The following is a 23,433-nucleotide window of genomic DNA, read 5'->3' as shown; positions in this document are numbered from 1 at the left end:
CTGGCCTCTGGACGGTGCTGCGGGCTCCGGATCTGGGCGCCTCTGGGTGTGAAAGGACGCTCGCGCCTCCTGTACCCCGGGATCGTGCCGTGGACTCCGGGGTTTGGCACCGCTGGATGCGGAGAGGCGCCGTTTCCTCCTGCGTCCCTGGGTGTGGAGAGACGTTCCTGCCGCCTGTACCCCTGGATGTGAGAAGAAACTCCTGCACCCCTGGATGTGAGGGGACACCCCTGCACCCCTGTACGTGAGGGGACACCCCTGCACCCCTGGATGTGGAGAACCTCCTGTCCCCCCGAATGTGGAGAGACGTTCCTACCTTCTGTACCCCCAAATGTGAGGAGAAACTCCTGCTTCGTGCACCCCCGGATGTGAGGGCGCTCTCCTGCACCCCCAGATGTGAGGAGACCCTCCTGCACCCCCAGATGTGAGGGGACACTTCTGCCCCCCCCCCCCCCCCCCGCCCCCCCCGGATGTGAAGACATGTTTCTCTCTTCTGCATCCCTGGGTGTTTAAGAGGAGCCGCTGTCTCCGTTGCTTCGGGGGTGAAGGGTTTCTCTGCCCCCGTCCTGGTGCCCACGGATTCACCTCGGACTCTCATATCTAAGAAAACAGGGCAGCAACTTTCCCCTGGATTTTGGGGTCGCCTCGGAGGTCGTTTCTTCGCCTGGATTTGCACTTTTTGGGAGCACGGTTTGGGGTTTTTCCTGGGTACCAGCCTCTCGCTGAGGTGGTCTGTCTCCACCCTCTGACCTGTTGGGGGGCGTTTGAACCCTGCGCCCACTGTTCCCACGTGAGATCCCTCCAAGGGAGGAGGAGGGGGGGGGGCTGAGAATACAGGGTGATGTGACCACTGGAAGGAAATGTGACCATTGGAGGGAAATATGACCATTGGAGTGAAATGTGACCGTTGGATGGAACTGTGAGTGCCTCTGGATTTCGACAAAGGATTTGTGGTTTTGGGGACTCTTCTTTCGATGCCTCGTGGCTGTGGGGTCCAGCAGCGGGGATGCGGCTGATATTTGGGGCGCTGCCCCCCTGATCCCGCGGATACCCCGACGCACAGCTCCGGAGGGCGCCTCTGAGGCCAGCATGGTGCTGGCCGTCTCTGCCCAGCCGCTGCCCCGGGAGGTGCTGCTGCTGGCCCTGGTGATGTGCCTACACGAGGCCTTCGGGGCGCCGGCCCCCTCCGCCGAGGACCTGCTGCTGGGCGTCGTGAGTATGCACGTGTGATCTGAGGCACTTCGGGGGTTTCTAACGCGCCTTCTTATGCACAGCTGCAAGCAAGCGCTAGCAGAGTGGACCCTGGGCGGAGAGGGGCGCCAGTTCACACCACCCGCGCGAGCCTGCGCGAGCTTACACTAACTAGCACGAATGAGGAGACTAGTCCACACTACTCCGCACTCACCTACACCAGCAGGCACCAGGACGCACTAACTAACACCACACGCACTAGCCTACACTACCCCATTCTAGCTTACCACTAGCCCACACTAGTCTACACTAGCCGCACCAGCCCATACTACTCTACACTAGCCCCCACTCATCTACACTAGCAGGCAGCAGCCTAAACTAGGACGCACTAGCTTACACGCCCCACTCTAGCCTACCCTATACCCCCACTAGCCTACACTAGCCCACACTAGTTTACAATAGCAGCACTAGCCCACACTAGTCTACATTACCCCGCACTCACCTACACTAGCCCACACTAGTCTACACTAGTAGCACTAGTCTTCACTAGCCGCACTCACCTATACTAGCCCACACTAGTCTACACTAGCAGCACTCACCTACACTAGCCCACACTAGTCTACACTAGCCGCACTCACCTACACTAGCCCACACTAGTCTACACTAGCCGCACTCACCTACACTAGCCCACACTACTCTACACTAGCCGCACTCACCTACACTAGTCTACACTCACTCACCTACACTAGTCTACACTAGCACACACTAGTCTACACTAGCACACACTAGTCTACACTAGCCGCACTCACCTAGACTAGCCTGCACTAGTCTACACTAGCCCACACTAGTCTACACTAGCCCACACTAGTCTACACTAGCCGCACTCACCTACACTAGCCCACACTAGTCTACACTAGCCACACTCCCCTACACTAGCCCACACTATTCTACACTAGCCACACTCACCTACACTAGTCTGCACTAGTCTGCACTAGTCTACACTAGCCGCACTCACCTACACTAGCCCACACTAGTCTACACTAGCCGCACTCACCTACACTAGCCCACACTAGTCTACACTAGCCGCACTAACCTACACTAGTCTGCACTAGTCACACTAGTCTACACTAGCCCACACTAGTCTACACTAGCCGCACTCACCTAGACTAGCCTGCACTAGTCTACACTAGCCCACACTAGTCTACACTAGCCGCACTCACCTAGACTAGCCTACACTAGTCTACACTAGCCCACACTAGTCTACACTAGCCGCACTCACCTAGACTAGCCTGCACTAGTCTACTCTAGCCCACACTAGTCTACACTAGCCGCACTCACTACCTAGCCTGCACTAGTCTACACTAGCAGTACTCACGTACACTAGCCCACACTAGTCACACTAGTCTACACTAGTCACACTAGTCTACACTAGTCTACACTAGCTGCACTCGCCTACACTAGCCTGCACTCTCCGCACTCACCTACACAAGCCACACTAGCCTACACTAGCCCGCACTAGCCCACGCTAGAGTACACTAGCCCTCACAAGCCTACACTACCCACACTGGCCTGCACTAGCATGCAATAGTCTGCTCTAGTACTTGTTGGCCTACGCTAGCACACACTGGCCTCGTATTCGCAATAGCTCTCTTTACAAGCCTGCACTAGCCTTCCCGAGCTCGCGCTAGCTCACAGACGCCCACGCTAACCTGTTCTAGCTCACAGAAGCCCACACTAACCTGCTCGTGCACGCAAGATCACTCTTTACAAGCCTGCACTAGTGAACGTCATCACATTCGGTCCTAACGTGGCCGATGCTAGCCTGCACGAGCCCTCACACTAGTCTCTTTCTGCTAGCACCTGCCAAGGGTGCCCAATTCTGCCCTAGCCCGCTCTAGTCCGCGCTAGCCAGCTCTAGCCCGTGCTAGCCCGCTCTAGCCCGTGCTAGCCCGCTCTAGCCCGTGCTAGCCCGCTCTAGCCCGTGCTAGCCCGTGCTAGCCCGCTCTAGCCCGCTCTAGTGCACATTATCCCGCAGTGTCCTGCTGCATTAGACGCCTCAATGAGCCTGTACTAGCCCGTACTTGCCACCACGAGGCTGACCAGGACCTTACTAGCCCAAAGAAGCCCCCACCCAGCTCACGCACCCACGTCACGGACCTACAAACACTAAGCATTGCACATCATTCTATAGCGCCTCGAATCAGACGCACACCTGTCGGTCATAGCGCTAGGCTGCGGTAGCTGGAACTAGACCCACTTCCGCCACACAGCTGACGTCACTAGCCTATGGTACCGTAAATTAGACGCCTATCCGCCTGCACTAGGCCACTTGGCCAGGATGCACTGGCCCAGGCTAGTTTAAACCAGACCCCCCTGCACTGCTACACTTAGCCACGCAGCACTAGCTTGAACTAGGCGCGCACCCCTGCACCAGCCCACTCGTGCCCACTGCACGAGGCCACTCACACTTGAAACCCCCTGGGCTATCCTGCACCTATCCCGCCCTCGCCTAACCAGGGAACCAGCTTACCCCGAACAAGCCCACAACGCATGACCGGGCACACTTCAGCCTGCACTAGCCCACACTAGCTCACAGAAGCCCACCTTAGCCTGCACTAGTCCAGCCTTGCTCATAGTAGCCCACCTTAGCCTGCGCTAGTCCAGCCTTGCTCATAGTATCCCACCTTAGCCTGCACTCGCCCACGGTGGCTCACAGTAGCCCACCTTAGCCTGCACTCTTCCACGACAACTCACAGAAGCCCCCAGTAGCCTGCACTAGTGCAGACTTGCTCACAGTAGCCCAGTTTAGCGTGCACTCGCCCACGGTGGCTCGCGTGGGTTTCCACCAGTCCTCACGTGCCCCCAGAGCCCCACAGCCAGCAGTGGTCTGCACTAGCCCTTACGTGCCCTCAGTAGCCCACATTACTACTCCAAGGCGCGTGGGCACCATGCGTACACCTGTGACGCGGCCTCTGAACGCGGTGACCATTTGAAGGGGGTACACCCAGGGCCGGCCTTAGTATGGGCGAGCTGGGCCCAGGCCCAGGGCGCCGAGTTCCTGAGGGGCGCCTGGAGCTGGGTGCCTTAAGGTTATGCCAAGAGCAGCGCCCGTCTCTTCTTGCTCCGACCCGGTCATTGTCCCTGCCTGTTCGTTCCTGTCTGATGTGCCTGTTTAATGTTGTTTTAGTACTTTGTTGTCATAGGGGTTTTTTTTAAAACCCGTTTTTGCCCCTTCCTTCACCCTCTGCCCCCTGCTGGCACACAACAAAACCATCACCTGCATGAAGCAGCAGGTGCTTGAGGTGAGGGGGGGAGGGGTGTTTGCGTCCAGGGGCAGTCCCTCCCTGCTCAGGGTCTGCCCAGTGAACACGCAAGGGACCCCCTGCGGCCTCCTTTCATTCACCACCATCAGAGACGGCGGCAAAACTCTCTCCGCCCACACCGAGGCGCTATATTAGCAAAGGCCGGCCCTGGGTGCAACCCCAGGAAATCTGAGCCCCAGTGAGAAACGGGGCAATGTAGAGGGGGGCGGGCGTGCACGTGAGGCCTTGACACTGAGCCGAGTGTCACCCAGACAGGGCAGAACCGGGTGTCACCTAAAACAGGGAAGAGCCGAGTGTCACTTCAGACAGGGCAGAGCCGAGTGTCACCTCAGACAAGGCAGAGCCGAGTGTCACCTCAGACAGGACAAAGCCGAGTGTCACTTCAGACAAGGCAGAGCCGAGTGTCACCTCAGACAGGGCAGAGCCGAGTGTCACTTCAGACAGGGCAGAGCCGAGTGTCACCTCAGACAGGGCAGAGCCGAGTCTCACCTCAGACAGGGCAGAGCCGAGTGTCACTTCAGACAGGGCAGAGCCGAGTGTCACACAGACAGGGCAGAGTCGAGTGTCACCACAGACAGGGCAGAGCCGAGTGTCACCTCAGACAGGGCAGAGCCGAGTGTCACTCAGACAGAGCAGAGCCGAGTGTCACCCAGACAGGGCAGAGCAGAGTGTCACCCACACAGGGCAGAGCCGAGTGTCACCTCAGACAGGGCAGAGCCGAGTGTCACTCAGACAGGGCAGAGCAGAGTGTCACCTCAGACAGAGCAGAGCCGAGTGTCACCCAGACAGGGCAGAGCAGAGTGTCACTCAGAGAGAGCAGAGCCGAGTGTCACCCAGACAGGGCAGAGCAGAGTGTCACCCACACAGGCCAGAGCCGAGTGTCACCCAGACAGGGCAGAGCAGAGTGTCACTCAGACAGAGCAGAGCCGAGTGTCACCCAGACAGGGCAGAGCAGAGTGTCACTCAGACAGAGCAGAGCCGCGTGTCACCCAGACAGGGCAGAGCAGAGTGTCACCCACACAGGGCAGAGCCGAGTGTCACCTCAGACAGGGCAGAGACCAGTGTCACCTCAGACAGGGTAGAGCCGAGTGTAACCCAGACAGGGTAGAGCCGCGTGTCACTTCAGACAGGGCAGAGCCGAGTGTCACCTCAGACAGGGCAGAGCCGAGTGTCACCCAGGCAGGGTAGAGCCGAGTGTCACCCAGACAGGACAGAGCAGAGTGTCACTTCAGACAGGGCAGAGCCGAGTGTTACTTCAGACAGGGCAGCGCCGAGTGTCACCCAGACAGGGCAGAGCTGAGTGTCACTCAGACAGGGCAGAGCCGAGTGTCACCTCAGACAGGGCAGAGCCGAGTGTCACCTCAGACAGGGCAGAGCCAAGTGTCAATCAGACAGAGCAAAGCCGAGTGTCACCCAAACGGGGCAGAGCCGAGTGTCACCCCAGACAGGGCAGAGCCGAGTGTCACTCAGACAGAGCAGAGCCGAGTGTCGCCCAGACAGGGCAGAGCAGAGTGTCACTCAGACAGGGCAGAGCCGAGTGTCACCTCAGACAGGGCAGAGCCGAGTGTCACCTCAGACAGGGCAGAGCCAAGTGTCAATCAGACAGAGCAAAGCCGAGTGTCACCCAAACGGGGCAGAGCCGAGTGTCACCCCAGACAGGGCAGAGCCGAGTGTCACTCAGACAGAGCAGAGCCGAGTGTCGTCCAGACAGGGTAGAGCCGGGTGTCGGACAGACAGGGCAGAGAGTGGGACAGAGGCGAGGCACCCAGCTGAGCACTGCCGCGGACATCTCCACGCGGATGACGTAACGGCTTCTAAATGAATCTATAAGTTGAGGGGTGGATGGAGTGAGTGGGGGGCTGGGGGGTGTGGTGGGGAGTGAATGGGGGGCTGGTTGAGGGTGGTACTGAAGGAGGGAGGGTCTGAGTGAGCGCTCACTGAGTGCGCCTCTATACTCCACTTTGCGATGTGCTCCCACAGCCCTGGTTCCACGGTGTGCTCTCAGAGCCCTGCTTCCATGGTGTGCTTTCAGAGCCGTGTTGCCATGCTGTGCTTTCAGAGACCTGCTTCCATGGTGTGCTATCAGAACCCTGCTTCCATGGTGTGCTGTCAGAACCCTGCTTCCACGGTGTGCTCTCAGAGCCCTGCTTCCATGGTGTGCTTTCAGAGCCGTGTTGCCATGCTGTGCTTTCAGAGCCCTGCTTCCATGGTGTGCTGTCAGAACCCTGCTTCCACGGTGTGCTCTCAGAGCCATGCTTCCATGGTGTGCTTTCAGAGCCCTGCTTTCACGGTGTGCTCTCAGAGCCATGCTTCCACGGTGTGCTTTCAGAGCCCTGCTTCCACGGTGTGCTCTCAGAGCCCTGCTTCTTCCATAGTGTGCTGTCAGAACCCTGCTTCCATGGTGTGCTTTCAGAGCCCTGCTTCCATGGTGTGCTTCCAGAGCCCTGCTTCCATGGTGTGCTTCCAGAACCCTGCTTCCATGGTGTGCTGTCAGAACCCTGCTTCCATGGTGTGCTGTCAGAACCCTGCTTCCATGGTGTGCTGTCAGAACCCTGCTTCCATGGTGTGCTTCCAGAGCCCCGCTTCCATGGTGTGCTGTCAGAGCCCTGCTGCCACGGTGTGCTGTCAGAACCCTGCTTCCACGGTGTGCTCTCAGAGTCCTGCTTCCACGGAGTGCTCTCAGAGCCCTGCTTCCACGATGTGCTGTCAGAGCCCTGCTTCCACGGTGTGCTTCCAGAGCCCTGCTTTCAGAGCCCTGCTTCTATTGTGTGCTTTCAAAGCCCTGCTTTCATGGTGTGCCTTCAGAGCCCTGCTTCCACGGTGTGCTGTCAGAACCCTGCTTCCATGGTGTGCTTCCAGAGCCCTGCTTCCACAGTGTGCTCTCAGAGCCCTGCTTCCACGGTGTGCTCTCAGAGCCCTGCTTCCATGGTGTGCTTTCAGAGCCCTGCTTCCATGGTGTGCTTTCAGAGCCCTGCTTCCATGGTGTGCTGTCAGAGCCTTGCTTCCACGGTGTGCTGTCAGAATCCTGTTTCCATGGTGTGCTGTCAGAACCCTGCTTCCATGGTGTGCTGTCAGAACCCTGCTTACATGGTGTGCTGTCAGAGCCCTGCTTCCACGGTGTGCTGTCAGAACCCTGCTTCCCCGGTGTGCTGTCAGAACCCTGCTTCCATGGTGTGCTTCCAGAGCCCTGCTTACATGGTGTGCTGTCAGAGCCCTGCTTCCATGGTGTGCTGTCAGAGCCCTGCTGCGATGGTGTGGTTTGAGAACCCTGCTTCCATGGTGTGCTGTCAGAAACCTGCTTCCATGGTGTGCTGTCAGAACCCTGCTTCCATGGTGTGCTGTCAGAACCCTGCTTCCATGGTGTGCTCTCAGTGGCCTGCTTCCATGGTGTGCTGTCAGAGCCCTGCCTCCATGGTGCTTCTAGAGCCCTGCTTCCACAGCGTGCTGTCAGAGCCCTGCTTCCACGGTGTGCTGTCAGAACCCTGCTTCCACGGTGTGCTGTCAGAACCCTGCTTCCATGGTGTGCTGTCAGAGCCCTGCTTCCATGGTGTGCTTTCAGAGCCCTGCTTCCACGGTGTGCTGTCAGAGCCCTGCTTCCACGGTGTGCTGTCAGAGCCCTGCTTCCATGGTGTGCTTTCGGAGCCCTGCTTCCATTGTGTGCTTTCAGAGCCTAGCTTCTAAGGTTTGCTTTCAGAGCCCTGCTACTATGGTGTGCTTTCAGAGCCCTGCTTCTATGGTGTGCTTTCACAGCCCTGCTTCCATTGTGTGCTTTCAGAGCCTAGCTTCTATGGTTTGCTTTCAGAGCCCTGCTACTATGGTGTGCTTTCAGAGCCCTGCTTCCATGGTGTGCTTTCAACGCCCTGCTTCCATGGTGTGCTTTCAAAGCCCTGCTCCCATGGTGTGCTTTCAGAACCCTGCTTCTATGGTGTGCTCTCAGACCCCTGCTTCTATGGTGTGCTTTCAGAACCCTGCTTCTATGGTGTGCTTCCAGAGCCCTGCTGCCATGGTGTGCTTTCAGAACCCTGCTTCCATGGTGTGCTTTCAGAGCCCTGCTTCCATAGTGTGCTTCCAGAGCCCTGCTTCCATGGTGTAGTTTCAGCACCACACCCTGCTGCCATGATGCATTTTCAGAACCCTGCTTCTATGGTTTGCTTCCAAAGCCCTGCTCTCATGGTGTGCTTTCAGAGCCCTGCTTCCATGGTGTGCTTTCAAAGCCCTGCTTCCATGGTGTGCTTTCAAAGCCCTGCTCCCATCGTGTGCTTTCAGAACCCTGCTTCTATGGTGTGCTTTTTAGAGCCCTGCTTCTATGGTGTGATTTCAGAACCCTGCTTCTATGGTGTGCTTCCAGGGCCCTGCTGCCATGCTGTGCTTTCAGAACCCTGCTTCCATGGTGTAGTTTCAGAGCCCTGCTTCCATGGTATGATTTAAGAGCCCTGCTTCTTTGGTGTGCTTTCAGAGCCCTGCTGCCAAAGTGTGCTTTCAGAACCCTGCTTCCATGGTGTGCTTGCAGAGCCCTGCTTCCATGGTGTGCTTTCAGAACCCTGTGCCATGCTGTGCTTTTAGAACCCTGCTTCCTTGGTGTGCTTTCAGAGCCCTGCTGCCATGCTGTGCTTTCAGAGCCCTGCTTCTATAGTGTGCGTTCAGAGCCCTGCTTCCATAGTGTGCTTCCAGAGCCCTGCTTCCATGGTGTAGTTTCAGCACCACACCCTGCTGCCATGATGCATTTTCAGAACCCTGCTTCTATGGTTTGCTTTCAGAGCCCTGCTTCTATGGTGTGCTTTCAGAGCCCTGCTCCATGCTGTGCTTTCAGAGCCCTGCTTTTATGGTGTCCTTTCAGAGCCCTGCAGCCATGGTGTGGTTTCAGAACCCTGCTTCCATGGTGTAGTTTCAGAGCCCTGCTTCCATGGTGTGATTTAAGAGCCCTGCTTCTTTGGTGTGCTTTCAGAGCCCTGCTGCCAAGGTGGGCTTTCAGAGCCCTGCTTCCATTGTGTGCTGTCAGAGCCCTGCTTCCATTGTGTGCTTTCAGAACCCTGTGCCATGCTGTGCTTTCAGAATCCTGCTTCCATGGTGTGGTTTCAGAGCCCTGCTCCATGCTGTGTTTTCAGAGCCCTGCTTTTATGGTATCCTTTCAGAGCCCTGCAGCCATGGTGTGGTTTCAGAACCCTGCTTCCATAGTGTAGTTTCAGAGCCGTGCTTCCATGGTGTGATTTAAGAGCCCTGATTCTTTGGTGTGCTTTCAGAGCCCTGCTGCCAAAGTGTGCTTTCAGAGCCCTGCTTCCATGGTGTGCTTTCAGAGCCCTGCTTCCATGGTGTGCTTTCAGAACCCTATGCCATGCTGTGCTTTCAGAACCCTGCTTCCATGGTGTGCTTTCAGAGCCCTGCTGCCCTGCTGTGCTTTCAGAGCCCTGCTTCTATGGTGTGCGTTCAGAGCCCTGCTCCATGCTGTGTTTTCAGAGCCGTGCTTCCATGGAGTGCTTTCAAAGCCCGGCTTCTATAGTGTGCTTTCAGACCCTAGCTTCTATGAAGTGCTTTCAGAGCCTAGCTTCTATGGTGTGCTTTCGGAGCCCTGCTTCCATGGTGTGCTTCCAGAGCCCTGCTTCAATGGTGTGCTTTCAGAGCCTTGCTTGTGTGGAGTGCTTTCAGAGCCCTGCTTCTATAGTGTTCTTTCAGCGCCTTGCTGCCATGGTGTGCTTCCAGAGCCCTGCTTCCATGGTGTGCTTTCAGAGCCCTGCTTCCATTCTCGGCTTTCAGAGCCCTGCTTCCATGGTGTGCTTCCAGAGCCCTGCTTCCATGGTGTGCTTTCAGAGCCTTGCTTGTATGGAGTGCTTTCAGAGCCCTGCTTCTATAGTGTTCTTTCAGAGCCCTGCTTCAATGGTGTGCTTCCAGAGCCCTACTTCCATGGTGTGCTTTCAGAACCCTGCTTCCATGTTGTTCTTTTAGAGCCCTGCTTCCATGGTGTGCTTTCAGTGCCCTGTTGCCATGGTGTGGTTTCAGAGCCCTGCTTCCATGTTGTGCTTTCAGAGCCCTGCTTCCAGGGTGTGCTTTCAAAGCCCTGCTTCCATGGTGTGCTCTCAGAGCCCTGCTTCCATGGTGTGCTTTCAGAGCCCTGCTTCCAGGGTGTGCTTTCAGAGCCCTGCTTCCATGGTGTGCTGTCAGAGCTCAGCTTCCATGGTGTGCTTTCAGAGCCCTGCTTCCATGGTGTGCTTTCAGAGCCCTGCTGCTATGGTGTGCTTCCAGAGCACTGCTTCCATGGTGTAGTTTCAGAACCCTGCTTCTATGGTGTGCTGTCAGTGCCCTGCTTCCATGGTTTGCTTGTAGAACCCTGCTTCCATGGTGTGTCAGAGCCCTGCTTCCACTGTGTGCTTTTAGAGCCCTGCTGCTATGGTGTGCTTTCAAAGCCCTGCTTCCATGGTGTAGTTTCAGAACCCTGCTGCCATTATGTGTTTTCAGAGCCCTGCTTCTTTGGTGTGCTTTCAAAGCCCTGCTGCCATGGTGTGCTTTCAACGCCTTGCTTCCATGCTGTAGTTTCATAACCCTGCTGCCATTATGTGTTTTCAGAGCCCTGCGTCCATTGTGTGCTTTAAGAGCCCTGCTTCTTTGATGTGCTTTCAAAGCCCTGCTGCCATGGTGTGCTTTCAACGCCCTGCTTCCATGCTGTAGTTTCAGAAACCTGCTGCCATTATGTGTTTTCAGAGCCCTGCGTCAATTGTGTGGTTTAAGAGCCCTGCTTCTTTGATGTGCTTTCAAAGCCCTGCTGCCATGGTGTGCTTTCAGAGCCCTGCATCCATGGTGTGCTTTAAGAGCCCTGCTTCTTTGGTGTGCTTTCAGAACCCTGCTGCCATTATGTGTTTTCAGAGCCCTGCGTCCATTGTGTGCTTTAAGAGCCCTGCTTCTTTGATGTGCTTTCAAAGCCCTGCTGCCATGGTGTGCTTTTAGAGCCTTGCTTCCATGGTGTGCTTTAAGAGCCCTGCTTCTTTGGTGTGCTTTCAGAACCCTGCTTCCATTGTGTGCTTTCAGAGCCCTGCTTCCATGGTGTGCTTTCAGAACCCTGCTTCCAAGGTGTGCTTTCAGAGCCCTGCTGCCATGCTTTGCTTTCAGAGCCCGGCTTCTATGGTGTGCTTTCAGAGCCCTGCTTCCATGGTGTTCTTTCAGAGCCATGCTTGTATGGAGTGTTTTCAGAGTCCTGCTTCCATGGTGTGCTTTCAGTGCCCTGCTTACATGTTGTGCTTTCAGAGTCCTGCTTCCATGGTGTGGTTTCAGAGCCCTGCTGCCATGGTGTGGTTTCAGAGCCCTTCTTCCACGGTGTGCTTTCAGACCCCTGCTTCCATGGTGTGCTTTCAAAGCCCTGCTTCCATGGTGTGCTTTCAGAACCCTACTTCTATGGTGTGGTTTCAGAACCCTGCTTCCATGGTGTGCTTTCAGAACCCTGCTTCCATGCTGTGCTTTCAGAACCCTGCTTCCATGGTGTGCTTTCAGGGCCCTGCTGCCATGCTGTGCTTTCAGAGCCCTGCTTCTATGGTGTGCGTTCAGAGCCCTGCTCCATGCTGTGTTTTCAGAGCCGTGCTTCCGTGGAGTGCTTTCAGAGCCCTGCTTCTATAGTGTGCTTTCAGACCCTAGCTTCTATGAAGTGCTTTCAGAGCCTAGCTTCTATGGTGTGCTTTCAGGGCCCTGTTTCCATGGTGTGCTTCCAGAGCCCTGCTTCCATGGTGTGCTTTCATAGCCTTGCTTGTGTGGAGTGCTTTCAGAGCCCTGCTTCTATTGTGTTCTTTCAGAGCCTTGCTGCCATGGTGTGCTTCCAGAGCCCTGCTTCCATGGCGTGCTTTCAGAACCCTGCTTTCATGGTGTGCTTTCAGAGCCCTGCTTCCATGCTGGGCTTTCAGAGCCCTGCTTCCATGGTGTGCTTCCAGAGCCCTGCTTCCATGGTGTGCTTTCAGAGCCTTGCTTGTATGGAGTGCTTTCAGAGCCCTGCTTCTATAGTGTTCTTTCAGAGCCCTGCTTCAATGGTGTGCTTCCAGAGCCCTTCTTCCATGGTGTGCTTTCAGAACCCTGCTTCCATGTTCTTCTTTTAGAGCCCTGCTTTCATGGTGTGCTTTCAGTGCCCTGTTGCCATGGTGTGGTTTCAGAGCCCTGCTTCCATGGTGTGCTTTCAGAGCCCTGCTTCCAGGGTGTGCTTTCAAAGCCCTGCTTCCATGGTGTGCTCTCAGAGCCCTGCTTCCAGGGTGTGCTTTCAGAGCCCTGCTTCCATGGTGTGCTGTCAGAGCTCTGCTTCCATGGTGTGCTTTCAGAGCCCTGCTTCCATGGTGTGCTTTCAGAGCCCTGCTGCTATGGTGAGCTTCCAGAGCCCTGCTTCCATGGTGTAGTTTCAGAACCCTGCTTCTATGGTGTGCTTTCAGACCCCTGCTTCCATTGTTTGCTTGTAGAACCCTGCTTCCATGGTGTGTCAGAGCCCTGCTTCCATTGTGTGCTTTCAGAGCCCTGTTGCCATGGTGTGCTTTCAGAGCCCTGCTTCATTTGTGTGCTTTCAAAGCCCTGCTTCCATGGTGTAGTTTCAGAACCCTTCTGCCATTATGTGTTTTCAGAGCCCTGTGTCCATGGTGTGCTTTAAGAGCCCTGCTTCTTTGGTGTGCTTTCAAAGCCCTGCTGCCATGGTGTGCTTTCAGAGCCCTGCATCCATGGTGTGCTTTAAGAGCCCTGCTTGTTTGATGTGCTTTCAAAGCCCTGCTGCCATGGTGTGCTTTCAGAGCCCTGCATCCATGGTGTGCTTTAAGAGCCCTGCTTCTTTGGTGTGCTTTCAGAACCCTGCTCCCATTATGTGTTTTCAGAGCCCTGCGCCCATTGTGTGCTTTAAGAGCCCTGCTTCTTTGATGTGCTTTCAAAGCCCTGCTGCCATGGTGTGCTTTCAGAGCCCTGCTTCCATGGTGTGCTTTCAGAGCCCTGCTTCCATGGTGTGCTTTATGAGCCCTGCTTCTTTGGTGTGCTTTCAGAACCCTGCTTCCATTGTGTGCTTTCAGGGCCCTGCTTCCATGGTGTGCTTTCAGAACCCTGCTTCTATGGTGTGCTTTCAGAGCCCTGCTGCCATGCTTTGCTTTCAGAGCCCCGCTTCTATGGTGTGCTTTCAGAGCCCTGCTGCCATGCTGTGTTTTCAGAGCCCTGCTTCCATGGTGTTCTTTTAGAGCCGTGCTTGTATGGAGTGTTTTCAGAGCCCTGCAGCCATGGTGTGCTTTCAGAACCCTGCTTCCATGGTGTGCTTTCAGTGCCCTGCTTACATGTTGTGCTTTCAGAGCCCTGCTTCCATGGTGTGCTTTCAGAGCCCTGCTGCCATGGTGTGCTTTCAGAGCCCTTCTTCCATGGTGTGCTTTCACACCCCTGTTTCCATGGTGTGCTTTCAAAGCCCTGCCTCCATGGTGCGCTTTCAGAACCCTACTTCTGTGGTGTGGTTTCAGAACACTGCTTCTATGGTGTGCTTTCAGAGCCCTGCAGCCATGGTGTGCTTTCAGAACCCTGCTTCTATGGTGTGCTTTTTAGAGCCCTGTTTCTATGGTGTGCTTTCAGAACCCTGCTTCTATGGTGTGCTTTCAGAGCCATGTTGCCATGGTGTGCTTTCAGAGCCCTGCTTCCATGGTGTGCTTTCAGAGCCCTGTTTCTATGGTGTGCTTTCAGAGCCCTGCTTCCATGGTGTGCTTTCAGTGCCCTGCTTACATGTTGTGTTTTCAGAACCCTGCCTCCATGGTGTGCTTTCAGAGCCCTGCATCCATGATTTGCTTTTAGAGCCCTGCTTCCATGGTGTGGTTTCAGAGCCCTGCTGTCATGGTGTGGTTTCAGAGCCCTGCTTCCATGGTGTGCTTTCAGAGCCCTGCTGCCATGGTCTGCTTTCAGAGCCCTGCTTCTATGGTGTGCTGTCAGCGCCCTGCTTCCATGGTGTGCTGTCAGAGCCCTTCTTCCATGGTGTGCTTTCAGACCCCTGCTTCTATGGTGTGCTTTCAAAGCCCTGCTTCTATAGTGTGCTTTTTAGAGCCCTGCTTCTATGGTGTGCTTTCAGAGCCGTGTTGCCATGGTGTGCTTTCAGAGCCCTGCTTCCATGGTGTGCTTTCAGAGCCCTGCTTCTATGGTGTGCTTTCAGAGCCCTGCTTCCATGGTGTGCTTTCAGAGCCCTGCTTCTATGGTGTGCTTTCAGAGCCCTGCTTCCATGGTGTGCTTTCAGAGCCCTGCTTCCATGGTGTGCTTTCAGTGCCGTGTTTACATGGTGTGCTTTCAGAGCCCTGCCTCCATGGTGTGCTTTCAGAGCCCTGCTTCCATGGTGTGCTGTCAGAGCCCTGCTTCCACGGTGTGCTGTCAGAACCCTGCTTCTATGGTGTGCTCTCAGAGCTGTGTTGCCATGGTGTGCTTTCAGAGCCCTGCTTCCATGGTGTGCTTTCAGAGCCCTGCTTCCATGGTGTGCTTTCAGAGCCCTGCTTCCATGGTGTGCTTTCAGAGCCCTGCTTCCATGGTGTGCTTTCAGTGCCCTGCTTACATGTTGAGTTTTCAGAGCCCTGCTGCCATGGTGTGCTTTCAGAGCCCTGCTTCTATGGTGTAGTTTCAGAACCCTGCTGCCATGTTGTGTTTTCAGAGCCCTGCTTTCATGGTGTGCTTTCAGAGCCATGCTTACATGGTGTGCTTTCAAAGCTCTGCTTCTATGGTGTGCTTTCAGAGCCCTGCTTCCATGGTGTGCTTTCAGTGCCCTGCTTACACGTTGTGTTTTCAGAGTCCTGCTTCCACGGTGTGCTTTCAGTGCCCTGCTTACATGTTGTGTTTTCAGTGCCCTGCTTCCATTGTGTGCTTTCAAAGCTCTGCTTCTATTGTGTGCTTTCAGAGCCCTGCTTCCATGGTGTGCTTTCAGTGCCCTGCTTACATGTTGTGCTTTCAGAGCCCTGCTTCTATGGTGTGCTTTCTGAGCCCTGCTTCCATGGTGTGCTGTCAGAGCCCTGCTTCCACGGTGTGCTGTCAGAACCCTGCTTCTATGGTATGCTTTCAGAGCCGTGTTGCCATGGTGTGCTTTCAGAGCCCTGCTTCCATGGTGTGCTTTCAGTGCCCTGCTTCCATGGTGTGCTTTCAGAGCCCTGCTTCCATGGTGTGCTGTCAGAGCCCTGCTTCCACGGTGTGCTGTCAGAACCCTGCTTCTATAGTGTGCTTTTAGAGCCGTGTTGCCATGGTGTGCTTTCAGAGCCCTGCTTCCATGGTGTGCTTTCAGAGCCCTGCTTTTATGGTGTGCTTTCAGAGCCCTGCTTACATGGTGTGCTTTCAGAGCCCTGCTTCCACAGTGTGCTTTCAGAGCCCTGCTTCTATGGTGTGCTTTCAGAGCCCTGCTTCTATGGTGTGCTTTCAGAGCCCTGCTTCCACAGTGTGCTTTCAGAGCCCTGCTTCTATGGTGTGCTTTCAGAGCCCTGCTTCCATGGTGTGCTTTCAGAGCCCTGCTTCTATGGTGTGCTAGCCCTGCTTCTATGGTGTGCTTTCAGAGCCCTGCTTCCACAGTGTGCTTTCAGAGCCCTGCTTCTATGGTGTGCTTTCAGAGCCCTGCTTCCACAGTGTGCTTTCCGAGCTCTGCTTATCCCGAGAATATTCTGAGTATTGCATTCTTGGGGTGCCTCCCAGGCCCTGCTGTGCTCTGAGCCCCCTACTTCCGTGACCTTCTTCTAGAAACACGCAGCCCTGCATACAGACAACACGGTGCACAAGAGGGAAATGTCTCAATTTTGAGTTAGAACAAGAGAGGGCGCCGCCTGTCGGTGTTCAACCACGAGAGAGACCCGAGAAGACGAGAGCAGAGGTACATTCTGCCCTGGCAGTGATCTAACATAAGTGATGTGCCCAGAATGTTGAGCCGACGCCGGGATTGGAAAGTTTTCCAGTTCCAAAATCGGCATCCCTGGACGTTAGGCCACATCTCATGTAAGAAAGCGTTGAAAAAAGAATCTGGGGCTGTCCTGTTTTACAAGCGCCAATGAAATATGTATTTCTGTTGCTATGCCCACAAGGGCCATTCGTCTGATTATTAGCCCTGCATCCAAAGGTGTGCGCTATTAGAGTACCCGAAGGCTGCTGGGTTCCATGCTTCCTTGGTGTGAAAGGTCACGAGGGCACGAGCTGAGTCAATGTCAGGACTGCCTGACTGAGCCTTTCATCCTTCAGAGGTCGACAATGGAAAGTTCAGTGAGATTGTTTTTTCTTTCCTTTTTCCTCCTTATAAAAGTATCAATTGTGGGTTTTTTTTAAAAACTTTTCCGTGTGCGCTCAGAGGCCAAATGGGCTGAAAGCGAATCTGAGAAAAGTGGCCTGGAATTGAAAGATAGCTCAGTGAGAAAGGCGGGGCGATGTGAGAGTGCTGGTGAAATGTCCCGTGGTCTGTAGTCCCAGACTAGGGGTCTGTGGAGTGCGTCACGTGTCAGACATGGGCCGCCCCGTGGCTGACTCTGCCCCAGCCCTGGTAATGCTGGTTCAGGGGGGCCACCTGTACCAGAGGGCTGAACAGGTCTTCAGTGGTAAGAGGGGAGGGGTGGGTGCCCCCTGCTTGCCTCAATCCAGAGGCCTGGCAGTACCCCCCACCCTGCCCCCACGGGGTTCCTTCCTGCCCCACACAGCAGGGCCTCTTAGTCGCTCAAAGACCCCCGAGTTGCCCCCAAACTGACCCTCATTAGCTGCATTAATCCAGGGCACAAGTCCTTAAGAAAGAAATGGGGGGCGCTGACGTCACGACAGGAAGTGACGTCACGAAAGGTGGCTTGCACCATCAGACTCATTGCCTCCCCTCGCTCACCCCTCAGATGCGATTGCATCAGAGAAGCCAGCGCGTGAGCAGCGTTCCGATAGGCTCTGATCTCGCCCCAGAGAGGCCAAAGAAGGAATGTGTGGCTCCATTTGCTCCAGTTATCGAGCTCCTGGTGAAATAAGTGGGGGGACGCTGTCCACCCCCCGCGTGGTACCCCGACTCGAGCCCTGAATGAATCCCCTGTGCCCTGATGAATGCCCCTACACGCAGTGCTTTAAATGGGAAAAAATAAGTGCAGGTACTCATTAAAATGAGTTAGAGGTGTGGCAAATGGGCGGGGTTAGGGGCGGGGTTAAGGGCAAGATATGATGATACATGGTAACTTCTGAACCAGTTGTAGCATGTATCAAAACGCATGAGAAATGCGTTTATGTAAACAAATCAGGTTAAGCCATTACACAAAATGAAAGCCAAACAGGATGATATGTTAACATTTCCTTGTTTGTTAATATTTGCTGCTTCTTAATGCCATATGTTATTTATTGTTCTTTGGCACAATACTTAGGGGCATATTATCAAGGAACGGCGTCATAATTATCGCCGCTTTAGCGGCAGAAAACTGCAGCTAAAGCGGCGATAATGGGCTTGATAATATGCCATAGAGAATTCCCATAGAAGCCCAGGTTCACACCAGAACGTGGGCTTCTATGGGCATTCTCCAGGGCATATTATCAAGCCCATTATCGCTGCTTTAGCGGCAGTTTTCTACCGCTAAAGTGGCGATAATTATAATGCCATGCTTGATAATATGCCCCTATATATTCCCAAGCGTGCGCACACACAGAGAGCGAAACAAGCTGAGATGAACACAAAAGCATTCCACCCATTCCCTTTAAAATATCTCCTGAGTGTCCTGATTCTCTCCCTGATTCTCTCTCTTTTCTCTCACACAAAAATAGGCGCACACAGGTCGGCAAGCACACAGACATATAAATTTGTATGTTTAAACGATTATTAAAGTTAACAAGAAATGCACAGGATTTTTGACTGTACACAAATTTGTGTTAAAATACCATTTCAAAGCTCATTCGTGATTTCAGAACTCAACATCTGGTATTTTTATGTGAAAAAAGTGTCAATCCTAAAGTCATCTGTCACCTCACTTCTATACATTTATCCTCTCCCTTCCTTCTGTGTTCATCTTAACTTACCCTCAAACAAATCCATGTGCCAGTTGTCCTGGAGCTCATTCCTGGAGTGCTGCAGCGTTCCCTGCAGTTCATTTCTCGATGGTAAAGGCCAGTATTTAATTTGTAAAGAAATAAGTGCCAAGGCTCATAGTTTTATCTCAGAACCTCTTTTCCAGCGCTGCCGAATACGAGGTTGACATTTGTTTCATCTACCACCAGAAACTCTCTCCCTCTTCATCTCCATTTTGCTACTTTTCACTCCTACTTTTTTCCTTTGTCTCTATTTTCTAGTTGTTGCCTTCTTGCATCTTTACCCATTTGTACCTTTCTCGCTCTCGTTCTGACCCAATCCCTAAAAATAAGTGCTATTGTGCATCACCTTCAAACACCAGCTCAAATTAAGCACTGGAGATAGGATTTGTGGTGGTAGTGTGGGCCTAGAAGATGGCTCTCTGGGCCTGTCTTGAATGTTAAAAAAACACGCACATATGTGTTACCGGAGCTAAGTTGACAATAATTAGTTAATGAAAGGCTTCTCTCTTTCTGTGTAGCCGAGCAAGTTCAACAAGGCCGGGTGCAGGAGGAGGCAGAGACGGGCATTCACTGGCAGCTTCACAGTGAAGTGCACCCCAGGGGTCCCATCGAGCCCAGCTCCGGCAACAAAGTGCCCACGAGGCTGTCCCAGGAATTAAATATATGCAATGACAGGTCACCACTGCACAAGACGGCGAAGGAAACAAGAGGTCCAAAGTTGAGGCATAATTTGTAATTGAAAAAAGAAGGCGCAGTGATATTTATCTACCTACCCTCACCCACTACGTACATTTCTGTAGCACTCATGATAGGCAGTGTCTGAGGGGTGAGAAGAACTGTGGGCTCCGCCCTACTGCCGGCTTAGCTGGGGAGACACAGCCCTAGGCCTCTGTGCAATATTTTATTGCTAGGTGCTAAACACACAGGCTAGCGTGATGTACACATTTTCGTGTGTTTGTCACGTTCCTTCATCGTCCTGGGCTTGCTGTTTCCAAGCTTGCCTCGCCCCAGCTGAGCCACGAGCCAGCCCCTAGCAATATTTATACCCAATTAGAGGCTCGGGCAGGGTGCAGGCCTTTTGACTAAAGGGCAAAAGTGAAAGCAGCTCGGAAGATGAATTAGGAAATTACAGCAAACCTGCTGCGTGCATTCCTCTTTTAAAAATGCTCCGCACCACAGCTCCCCCCATAAAAGACAGCCGTAGTGCCCGCCCTCAAACATAAGTGCGGTGCTGAGCACCGGCAACTACAGGCACAAATTAAGCACTGAACACCCATGGAGCCAGTACCGAGGTCAGTCATGTTGTCATGCAATGGCAGTGATTAGTGTTGGGGGGGGGGGGGGGGGCACACAAAGGAAAGCAGCCTCTGCGCTGAACAAAAAGATGAAAAGAAACGGCTTTGGGGAAGGTAGAGGATTGAGTGCCGCTGCCGCTCACTTTAGCACGACCAGTGCGTTCCCCTAAATGGGACAGGATTACTGACTGGCAGCCCCAGCCCATATCACACGGCTGATGGAGGGAAGGGGTGGGGGGCCTTAACACATTAAGGCTAATAGCCGTTTCACACCTGATCGACAGTGCAGGGTCTGTCTACTCTCTAGACCCTGTCCTGTTGATCACAGCGTGACGCAAGCAAGCCCTCTCAACCCCCTGCAGTCTGGGGCCATTCAAGTGGGCGCTGCTGGAATCTCCAGCAGTGACTCTGCAAAAGGGCACTGAGGGGCTCAGTGATTTGCCAGCTCCTCCGAAGCTGAACGGTGTCTGCCCTGAGCTGAGGACATACCTACCCGGAGCCTGCTGTGCTCTCCATGAGGGTACCGGTACTCTTCTCTGATCCAAGAAAAGTGCCGGTACTGAGGGCCTAAAAATTCAGAAGTGCCGGTACTCAGTACCGGTGAGTACCGGCCCATTTAAAGCACTGCCTACACGAGGGGAAACGGGAGTGGGAGGGGCAGAGCGGAAACCCCCCGGTGCCCCCCTCCCCCCCCCCCCCCCCCCCCGCTTGTGCCCACCCAGCTATAAAGACCCTGGCCTGGCACGGCCTCTTTTCCCTCGAGTGAAGCTGCTTCTGTGCGATAGAAATCTCTTTTATTTCACGGCAAATCGATGGAAAGCCAGGCGGAGGGATTTCGCGTTTTTTTCCTCTCGTCGTGGCCCGCGACGCTCACTAAATCTCACGAAAGGCCAAGATCCGGGCACAAAACCCATTAGCGAGGAGCGCGCGAGAGAAAGCGCCGCGTCCTGGCTTCCGGTGATAAGATGCGTATCAGAGGGACCCGGCCGTGCCAGGCGGACTCACACCCGGTCGGGGCAGGGACACACACAGGGAAAGAAGACAGTGAGAGGGGGCATAGGATTGTTCAGTGGGTCAAGGAGCCTGCTGCAGTCGTCTAAGGGCCAACTTCATAGGTTCACCTCGTGACAGAGCTGCTCAGCCTTTCATCCATCTAATTGTTTATAGTGCTGCAAATGTTTCACCCCAGTCAAGAGATCTGGGTTAAATCCATCATTATTTTGCTCACCGTGCCTCCCCAGTTTAGACCTGGCCATATGCAAATCAGTCTTGACCCTGTGCCTCATGGGAACAGTTCAGCCCGAACTGCCAAGCCAGGTCCTCCCTTGACCGGAAACAAGCATCCTAGGACCGGTTTCGGGGTTTCACCCCTCTTCAGCCAGGATAGCTTGATTCCAGTGGCACAGTGAGCCCAGGACCCACATTTGAGCATACCTGGCGCACTTAGGGCGAGAAAGCAAAAGACACACAATTGATGGACACTTTACCACTGGATTCAAGCTAGCCTGGCTGAGGACGGCTGATTAGCCCGAAACCGGCCCCAGGATGCTTGTTTCCGGTCCAGGGAAGACATGGCTCTGCAGTTCGGCCGGACTGTTCCCATGAGGCACAGGGTCAGACTGATTTGCATATGGCCGTGTCTGAACTGGGTTGGCAGAGTGGGCTAAAGAACGGTGATGGATTAAACCCAGATCAGTTGATTGGGGGTGAGTGCTTGCAATGTTCAACACTCCGTCCATCATCCCCTCTGGTTCTGATGAGTTCTGGCAGCCGTCGCTATATGGTTATTATAACTCTCGATCAAATTCCACCCATCATGGTGAAGGCAACCCTAACAGGTTGGACATCTGGAAAAAAACGCACACATAATGAATCTATTCTGTGTGGGAAGTGATGTGATAAGCTGGATGACGGTATGACCGTGTGGCAAAATACCTAGCCAATCTTTCACTCGAGACAGGTTGAAGAATGAACCATGTGTGAAAACGTCATCATATGCGTGGGGAGTACGTACCCCCTCTGAAGTGGACTCGTTTTGACCTAGAGATCTAGGATATTAATCCAGATATTGTGTACCCTTGTCCTGAGGAAGCCGGAAGAAATTGACGGCTGAAACGCGATCGCGTCCACAATTATATGAGGAGTCCAATTAATTTGAGTTTGGTTAAAAGTTAGAGGCGCACATAATTAAATGAGAGGGAGGTGTGATACCTCTTGCGCGAAGGGGACGGCCTCAGATTGTATCATTCAGATTGACGAGTGTACATGAGTATACGTAATTGTTAGGGTATTGTATATGTTGTATATGTTGTGTATATGAGCATTTGTATGTTAGTTTGTGAAATGGATCAATGCTTTATTTTTTTAATTTTTTTTTTATGTTTATGATTAATTCATGTTAAATCAATCGATGTGCCAGAGACCTGCCTAATGGTATATGTACCCAATAGAATTATGAGTATTTGTAGCCACATAAAATATTGAGAACGTCAGGGTAATTAATGATGTCTTAGACGGAAAAAAAGAGTGATTTATTCCTCCATACTGCTTTGTTTTACATCCTTCTGACATTTCAACAAAGGCAACTGATTTCTCTTTATGCCAAAGTTCACAATATGAATGCATCCATTCTAGGTGTTTTGCAACAGCTTTTGAAATTCACGAGGGCACATGGCCACCGACCATTGGCCTCCCCCCCGCCCACAAAAAAAGCAGAAAGGTCCTGGGGCAAAAGGTTTTCCTAAGCCCCTGATCAGCCATATTGGGGCGTCATAAAAGCGCAATGGGGAACACATACTTTGTTACTCCTATGGAAGTGTTCTGTGCCAGTGACGTCTTCACACATAGAGTAGTGAAGGACTGCCGGGTCACAGCCGGGGGATGGTCAGGGCTGTAGGCAGGAGTATTTCTTTCAGAGGGTCTGACCCCCAGTAATGAGAGCATGAACAGGAGGCATGGGTCGTTGGTGGATTCAATCTTTGTGAGTCAGGGCCCCCACCAGGTAGGGGCCAAGATACAGCTTTGAGTTTACCTCAGGGCACAAGTTCTAAAAAAAGAAGTGGGTGGACGCTGACGTCACAACCGGAAGTGACATCAGGAAAGGTGGCTTGCACCATCAGACTCATTGCCTCCCCTCGCTCACCCCTTAGATGTGATCGCATCAGAGAAGCCAGCGCATGAGCAGCGTTCTGAATGAGCTCCGATCTCACCCCAGAGAGGCCAAAGAGTGAATGTGTGGCTCCATTTGCTCCAGTTATCGAGCTCCCAGTAAAATATGTGGGGGGACGCCGTCCACCTGCGTGGTACCCCGACTCGAGCCCTGGTTGACCTGATCCCTTTTGGAGACTGCAGGATACACAGTCATCCATAACCAGAGGCCCTAGAATTATGTGGCAAGAGTAGGGTGACCAGATTCTCAAAACAAAAAACGGGACAATTCATAGACATAGAGGTAGGACTACATTTTGCAGTAGCCATCGGCATAAAAGTAGGACCATTTGACAGCTGTCATAGACATAGAAAAATGACAACACTGACAGCTGCCTCCACAGACACAGATGAAGAATTACAGACGACAAATCAGATGTGTGCTACAGACAGCAATGGGTTTTTAAGCTAACAGCATGTGCATTATGGGATGTTGGGTTTTTGCTTTAACC

At 53.5% G+C, this 23,433-nt stretch overlaps 1 protein-coding gene across 1 annotated transcript in view; it reads left to right on the top strand.

Annotated features, from left to right (window-relative positions):
• The first annotated feature begins 1,039 nt into the window (after nucleotides 1–1,039).
• Nucleotides 1,040–23,433, top strand: part of LOC144791610 (matrix metalloproteinase-17-like) — a 218,229-nt gene continuing 195,835 nt past the window's right edge. The window contains exon 1 of the mRNA XM_078666338.1: nucleotides 1,040–1,212. Coding sequence (XP_078522464.1) covers nucleotides 1,090–1,212 — 123 coding nt within the window. The 5' untranslated portion in view covers nucleotides 1,040–1,089. The remainder of the gene's footprint in view (nucleotides 1,213–23,433) is intronic.

The sequence above is a fragment of the Lissotriton helveticus genome, chromosome 11 (assembly GCF_964261635.1).
Source record: "Lissotriton helveticus chromosome 11, aLisHel1.1, whole genome shotgun sequence".
Classification (NCBI taxonomy): Eukaryota; Metazoa; Chordata; class Amphibia; order Caudata; family Salamandridae; genus Lissotriton; species Lissotriton helveticus.
Note: the sequence above shows the minus strand (reverse complement) of the source record. Positions and strands in the feature narration are given on the sequence as shown.